This window comes from Poromitra crassiceps (genome assembly GCF_964638095.1).
Source record: "Poromitra crassiceps genome assembly, chromosome: 21".
Classification (NCBI taxonomy): domain Eukaryota; kingdom Metazoa; phylum Chordata; class Actinopteri; order Beryciformes; family Melamphaidae; genus Poromitra; species Poromitra crassiceps.
In genome coordinates this window covers 24,519,414-24,526,913 of record NC_139638.1, presented here as the reverse complement: position 1 = coordinate 24,526,913, position 7,500 = coordinate 24,519,414, and the positions used below count along the sequence as shown (strand labels likewise).

Sequence of the window (7,500 nt, the reverse complement as noted above, 5' to 3'; positions counted from 1 at the left end):
TGTGTTTATGATGTATTTGCAGCCTGTGTCTGTGTGTGCGTGTGCGTGTGCGTGCATGGCTCCGTGTGTGCGTGCGTGGCTCCGTGCGTGTGTGTGTGTGTGTGTGTGCGTGTGTGTGCGTGTGTGTGTGTGTGTGTGCGTGTGCGCGTGTGCGTGTGTGTCTGGCACTTTAACATGGTCTTTGCTCATTTAAGCCAACTGAACTCTGGTTCTCCTTTTGATGACGATCAAACAACCACCTCTGGTTCCCTCCCTGTTCCTCGCCCCCTCCTCCAACCCCCTCCTCCTCCCCAACAAAGGTTGTTTTTTGCCACATTAACTAGCTTAGCGTGTTACACAAACCTGCTGTGTGTGTGTGTGTGTGTGTGTGTGTGTGTGTGTGTGTGTGTGTGTGTGTGTGTGTGTGTGCTGTATCAACACAGCCCTTGTTTTCCTTAGCAACTTCCTCACGCAATTACAAAACAGGCAGGAATTACCCAATTGGCAGCGAACTGCGAAATGGAAATGGTCAGAATCGACAAAACACAAGATGACAAGCAGGAAAAAAAAGTTTCTCATTGATTCCCCCCCGGCCCCCCCTCCATTTAAGTGCATTTAACGACTTTTCTGCAATCCCCCCACCCCCCTACTCGATTTTGGAGTTGCAACCAAAATAAATACATAAAATGCTAACGAGACAGAATTGAACGACCATCCGGTTGTAAATAAGAACAGATGCATGCAAAATTTGGCTAATTTCTCCTTCTTTGTCTTTGCCTTTTGTTTCCCTCCTAGACATGTCAGTCCAAGGTGTTTGATCTGTCTGATGGGGTGTCGCAGTACGCATGGTTCCCCTGCCGCGAGGCCCACGAGTCCACTTGGAGGTACTCCGACTACTGGCTCAAGGTAAGACCAAGAGCCACAAGGGTGAGGGCCGCCATCTGATTGGTCTCAAATCCTCATTTATATAAGGGCTAGTCGTTATCTGCCCCATTATAACTGGAGCAGGGAGGGGGAACATGCATACATACATACTGTACATACTGTACATGCATACATACATACATACATGCATACATACATACATACAATCATACATACATACATACATACATGCATACATGCATACATGCATACATGCATACATACATACATACATACATACATATAAATCCTTTCCAAAAAAAATTAATATCATGGAAATACCATGGATGACTTGGGCTTCAGCAGATTGTCAAGCAAAGACGATTAAAAAATTCGGCAGAGATTCAGAGAGTAACTGCTGATTTTCTTCACACTATTCTAATTTCTTGAAATACTGTTTTGGGGGGTTTTCTGGAGCTGTAGGCCAAAATTATGAAAAATGAAACAAATAGACGCTAGAAATATTTCACTTTGTGTGTAATGAATCTATAATCTATGAAAGTTTCACTTTTTGAAAGGAATTATGGGAAAAAACTAACTTTTCCATGATATTCTAATTTTTTGGAAAGGATCTGTACGTACATACATACATACATACATACAGTACATACAGTACAGACAGACCCTGTTAAAGCCCACCTGCATGCAGTTGAAGGGAATATTATAGGTTTTATTGTATTGTTTAGCCGCACCTTCTCTTAAAAAGGAGTCCTGCAGGGGCCGCTTTCACAAAGATATTTTAGACGGGTCTGTAACGTTAAACCAGGCTAATTTTGCTCATAGACTAGTCTGATGCAAGTTAGACCATTTTCACACAAATAAAGACAGACTCATTTTAAGCCAAAAAGTTAGACGTCCTTACCCCCAGGCTTAACTCAGGCCTTAGATCCGTTACCATATGGTTCTGACAGCAGCCCACCAAGTGAAATGAAAAAAAGTTGTTACTTTGTGGGTTAGGGTGTGCTAATGTTGAGCTGGTAGCTAGCTACTGTAGCTAATGATTGGCTTATGAGGAAGCTAACGTCTTTGATGCTCCTGTCAACGTTAACGCGGTTTATTGTCGCTGCAATTTCGTTAACTCAGGCCTTAGATCCGTTACCATATGGTTCTGACAGCAGCCCACCAAGTGAAATGAAAAAAAGTTGTTACTTTGTGGGTTAGGGTGTGCTAATGTTGAGCTGGTAGCTAGCTACTGTAGCTAATGATTGGCTTATGAGGAAGCTAACGTCTTTGATGCTCCTGTCAACGTTAACGCGGTTTATTGTCGCTGCAATTTCGTTAATTTCCCCCCCCCCCATTTTTTTTTACGCTCTTCGCTGAATTTTCCAAGTCAAATGTCCTTGTAACTGTTGAATTCTTCAAAAGTTACTCGGTTACTCTGCCATTTTTTCTACTTTGAAAAAATAGTCAAGAACTAAACTGCTTTGCGCAATGGGGGAATTTAGAGCATCTACTGTAGCCTATCTGACATCTAACTATTTGTTAGCTAAGCCAGTGGTCCTCAACCTTTTTGAGCCGCGACCCCCCAAAACCCTTTAGGCTGGGGTCCCAATCAAACCAACGACTTCCCATAGTGCACGCATTCACACACTGATTTCACTCACTCACTGACATCTTTTTCATACAGTTTATAGTTTATATAGTTTTATATACAATACATTCAATCATTGGTATGAGAGATTTAATGGGAGACAAACCATTTTCCACTTTTCTTTTGTCCTTTTGACAATCATCCCGCGACCCCCCTAAAATAATCTTGCGGGGTCCCAACCCCCCGGGTTGAGACCCCCTGATCTAAGCCATAGTCATAAGTCTATCTTAGTGAAACCGGCCCCTTGTGTATTGAGAACTGGTAAATCGATGGGAAAATATGAAATCCCAAGTGAGCGTCTCTTTCCCTTCTGTCTCAGTTTCCATATCTCTCTCTCTCTCTTTCTCCTTCTCTCTCTCCTCCCTCTCTCTCTCTTTCTCCTCTCTCTCTGAACCCTCTCTCGCTCTCTCTCTCTCTCTCTCTCCCCCATCTCTCTCTCTCTCTCTTTCTCACCCTTCCTATCCTATCCCTTCATTCAGGCCCACTTCTCCCACCCCATGGTGGCCGCCGCGGTGATAATCCACCTGGCTGCTGACGGGACGAGCTACGTGGACCAGACCCAGTGCAACATCACCGTTCAGCTGGTGGACACCAAGGAGGCCATTCATAGCTTAGGTGAGTGAGGACCATGTTATAATGCTCTCCCCCCGGTTCATTCACCTTTTGGGTATCGCAATGCTATAACGTCAACTAAGTGGAACGCTGAGCTGAAAGGAGTTTGAACTGTACAAAGTTGGACCGAGCAGACAATCAAAATGTGTGCCCATCTCTCGTCATCTCTCCCTCTATCCATAGAGAGGCAAAGTGGAACGTCACTTCCTGCTTCAGCACTGTACCAGAGATTTTCATCCGCCATTTATTTTCCCGTAGACATTTCGTAAAATGCTTATAAAATAGTTTTAGTTTGTCGAACCAAACGGTTCAGCCAACGCTATAATCGGGAGAGACCATAGAACATTTCACTCGAACCAAAACAAAAAAACAACAACATAGAACAAATATTTTCTTTAAACCGCATTTTTTTTTGGTCCCAGTGAAATGTTATGCGGTCTCTCCTGTTTCTAAATATATCTGAACCGTTTGGTTTGAACCAGTAAAACTATTTTTATAAGCATTTTACGAAATGTCTGTGGGAAAATAAATGGTGGATGAAAATCTCTGGTACAGTGCTGAAGCAGGAAGTAGGCGGTCACTTTGCCTCTCTATTATAGATGGGGCACGGTGGCTCAGTGGTAGAGCTGTCGCCTCACAGTCAGAAGGTCCTGAGTTCGATTCTCGCCTGGGACACTGTGGGCGCTGTGGTTGTGTGTTCCCCCCCATATCTTCAGTGCCTACTGCCCAGGTGGGGTATCTCGTCATAAGGGCCTTTCTCTCTGTGTGGAGTTTGCATGTTCTCCCCGTGCTCCCCCAGGGGGTTCCTCCCTATATAACCCCCCCACTAAAAACATGCAGAAGATCAGATCGTCATCCGACCAGTGACGACAACATCCAAAGTCGGTCCCCGGGCGCTGTACGAGAAAGCGACCACTGCTCCTGGCCTGCCCCCCGGAGGAAAGGACATGCCTGGATGGGTTAAATGCAGAGGACACTTTTCACCGGCCACCGTCAGCATGAGTGTGTTGTGGCCGCATGCATGTGTTGTGGTGTTCGTGTGACAATAAAAGACGGGCTTGTCCGTTACGAGATTTTTTTTAATTTTTTTTATATGATATGTATTTTGACACCTTATCACTACTAACTAACCTAACATCCTCTCCACACACACCAGGGGACTGGCGTCTGAGTTGCCGCACCAACCCCTTGGTGATCCCGGTGAGCCACGACCTGTCGGTGGCCTTCTACCACACCAAGGCCATCCGGGTGAGCTTCGCCTCTCACCTGGTGGCCATCTCCGGCGTGGGCCTGCGCTCCTTCCAGTCCTTCGACCCCATCACCATCAGCGGCTGCCAGAGCAACGAGATCTACAACCCCACAGGCCAGAGGTGAGCTGAGGGGCAGTGGGAGAGGAGAGGGGAGGGGCGGGGCCTGCTGTGGTCAACGCAAGACTCGCGTCATGTGACAGCGCCGTTTCCTCTACCGTTGGCTTGGGGACGGGCGGCCCGGGGGACAGGGTGTATAACAAATAAGTAAACAAGTAAATAAAATAAAATAAATAAATAAGTCAATAAATAAATCGAGCTGCGCACACTCAATTTCTAGGGTGGCGATTCTGGAGACGATGGGCCGATCGGGGTCACAAAGATATTTTAGAGAGGTCTGTAACGTTAGGCCAGACTAATTTTGCCCATAGACTAGTCTGATGCAAGTTAGAGCGTTTTCACACAAATAAAGACTGACTCATTTTAAGCCTTCTTTCTGAGTTTGGTGAAACCTCTTGGGGTTTTTGACCAAACTCATGTCAACTCATCCACATCATCAGTGGGTTATTATGACATCACTTGACGATTGTGGGCCATGACATGACATCATCAGTGGTTATGACATCATCCGACCTTAAGGCCACTCGGTGTTTTCCACTTGACCCTTGCTCCCGCTGCCCGCTGACCTCGTCTCTGTCAGGGATTGGCTGTTTAGAGCGTAGTAGCCCTCCTCCTGGTCATACCAGGCCCTCCTCAGTCGAAAGACCTCAGGTATGTCTGGGTTGACCATGACTGTTGAGATGAACAAAGCACAGAGAGACATCGGACCCCCAAATCAGACAGGCGATGGTGACCACAGGCAGATTAGAGCCATCAACCTTCTCCACCTCCTCTCCTTGTTGAAGGCTGTGATCTTGATCTCCTCACTCTCATCCACCTATCTCAAAGGAAAGGGCTTCTCTTCTCCTCTAGAGGTACTCCAGGTGCAGATGCTGGACTTGTTGGTGACTCTGTCTCTGATAGCCCACTTGCATTGGGAGGGGTTGAGGCTCACGATAGGGACCATTTTTGCTGGGGAGGTTTGAGAAGTGCCGGGTGGCATCATGGGGGGTCTTCTTCACAAAACCTCTGCCATGGCCTCGGCCAAAAGAAGGCTCTGCTCTATTGAACTGGGGTGAAGCTGAAGATCCAGGTACTGTGTTCTGAGGAGATGACAGGACAGAGGTGCTTGGAGCAGAGTTCTGAGGAGATAACTTCTGATCCCTTTCTCTCTGTACCTCCTGCTCCTTCTCTCTCTCTCTCTCTCTCTCTCTCTCTCTCCCCCCTTTCTGTGCCTCCTGCTCCCTCTCTCTCTCCCCCCTTTCTGTGCCCCCCTGCTCTCTCTCCCTCTCTCTCTCTTTCTGTGCTTTCTGCTCCCTCTCTCCCTCTCTCTCCCCCCTTTCTGTGCCCCCTGCTCCCTCTCTCTCCCTCTCTCTCCCCCTTTCTGTGCCTCCTGCTCCCTCTCTCCCTCTCTGTCCCCCCTTTCTGTACCTCCTGCTCCCTCTCTCTCTCTCTCTCTCTCTCTCTCTCTCTCTCCCCCCCTTTCTGTGCCTCCTGCTCCCTCTCTCTCTCCCCCCTTTCTGTGCCCCCTGCTCTCTCTCCCTCTCTCTCTCTCTCTTTCTGTGCTTTCTGCTCCCTCTCTCCCTCTCTCCCCCCTTTCTGTGCCTCCTGCTCCCTCTCTCTCTCCCCCCTTTCTGTGCCCCTGCTCTCTCTCCCTCTCTCTCTCTCTCTTTCTGTGCCTCCTGCTCCCTCTCTCTCCCCTCTCTCTCTCCCCCCTTTCTGTGCCTCCCGCTCCCTCTCTCCCTCTCTCTCTCCCCCCTTTCTGTGCCTCCCGCTCCCTCTCTCTCCCTCTCTCTCCCCCCTTTCTGTGCCTCCCGCTCCCTCTCTCCCTCTCTCTCTCTCTTCTGTGCCTCCCGCTCCCTCTCTCTCCCTCTCTCTCCCCCCTTTCTGTGCCTCCCGCTCCCTCTCTCCTCTCTCTCTCCCCCCTTTCTGTGCCTCCTGCTCCCTCTCTCCCTCTCTCTCTCCCCCCTTTCTGTGCCTCCTGCTCCTCTCTCCCTCTCTCTCTCCCCCCTTTCTGTGCCCTCCTGCTCCCTCTCTCTCCCTCTCTCTCTCTCCCCCTTTCTGTGCCTCCTGCTCCCCTCTCTCCCTCTCTCTCTCCCCCCCTTTCTGTGCCTCCTGCTCCCTCTCTCTCCCTCTCTCTCCCCCCTTTCTGTGCCTCCTGCTCCCTCTCTCTCTCTCTCGCTCTCCTGGGTCGAGCAGCACATTTCCCGTAATACTTGTGCCTCCACCAAACACCAGCTCTTTTTCCCTGAGTTGTTCACAACAGCAGCTTTAACATGACTCACTAGCATGTTCCATGCTGTCTGCAAGTACATGCACATGTATGTTTCCTCTCTCGCTCTCTCTCCCTCTCTCTCTCCCCCCCTCTCTCTCTCCCCCCTCTCTCTCTCTCCTCCCTCTCTCTCTCCCCCCCTCCTCTCCCCCATCTTTCTCCCTCTCTCTCTCTCTCTCTCTCTCTCTCCCCCTCTCTCTCCCTCTCTCTCTCTCTCTCTCTCTCTCTCTCCCTCTCTGGTCTCCCCCCTCTCTCTCCTCTCTCTCTCTCTCTTCTCCTCTCTCTCTCTCTCTCCTCCCCTCTCTCTCTCCCTCTCTCTCTCTTTCTCTCTCTACCTCTCTCGCTCCCTCTCTCTCTCTCTCTCTCTCTCTCTCCCCCCCTCTCTCTCCCTCTCTCTCTCTCCCCCTCTCTCTCCCCTCTGTCCCTCTCTCTCTCTCTCACTCCCTCTCTACCTCTCTCTCCCTCTCTCTCTCTCTCTCCCCCCCTCTCTCTCTCTCTACCTCTCTCTCCTCCTCTCTCTCTGTCTCTCTCTCCCCCCCTCTCTCTTCCCTCTCTCTCTCCCCCTCTCTCTCTCCCTCCCTCTCTCTCTCTCTCTCTCCCCCCTCTCTCTCCCTCTCTCTCTCCTCTCTCTCTCCCCCTCTCTCTCTCTCCTCTCTCTCTCCCCCCTCTATCCCTCTCCCTCTCTCTCTCTCTCTCTCACTCTCCCTCCCTCTCCCCCATCTTTCTCCCCTCTCTCTCTCTCTCTCTCTCTCTCTCTCTCCCCTCTCTCTCTCTCA

At 49.6% G+C, this 7,500-nt stretch overlaps 1 protein-coding gene across 1 annotated transcript in view; it reads left to right on the top strand.

The window, feature by feature from the left end:
• pappaa (pregnancy-associated plasma protein A, pappalysin 1a) overlaps positions 1-7,500 on the top strand; it is a gene marked incomplete at both ends in the record, with an annotated part of 178,087 nt that overhangs the window by 120,017 nt on the left and 50,570 nt on the right. The window contains 4 exon segments of the mRNA XM_083657810.1: positions 775-885; positions 2,974-3,109; positions 4,263-4,473; positions 4,475-4,524. Coding sequence (XP_083513936.1) covers positions 775-885; positions 2,974-3,109; positions 4,263-4,473; positions 4,475-4,524 — 508 coding nt within the window.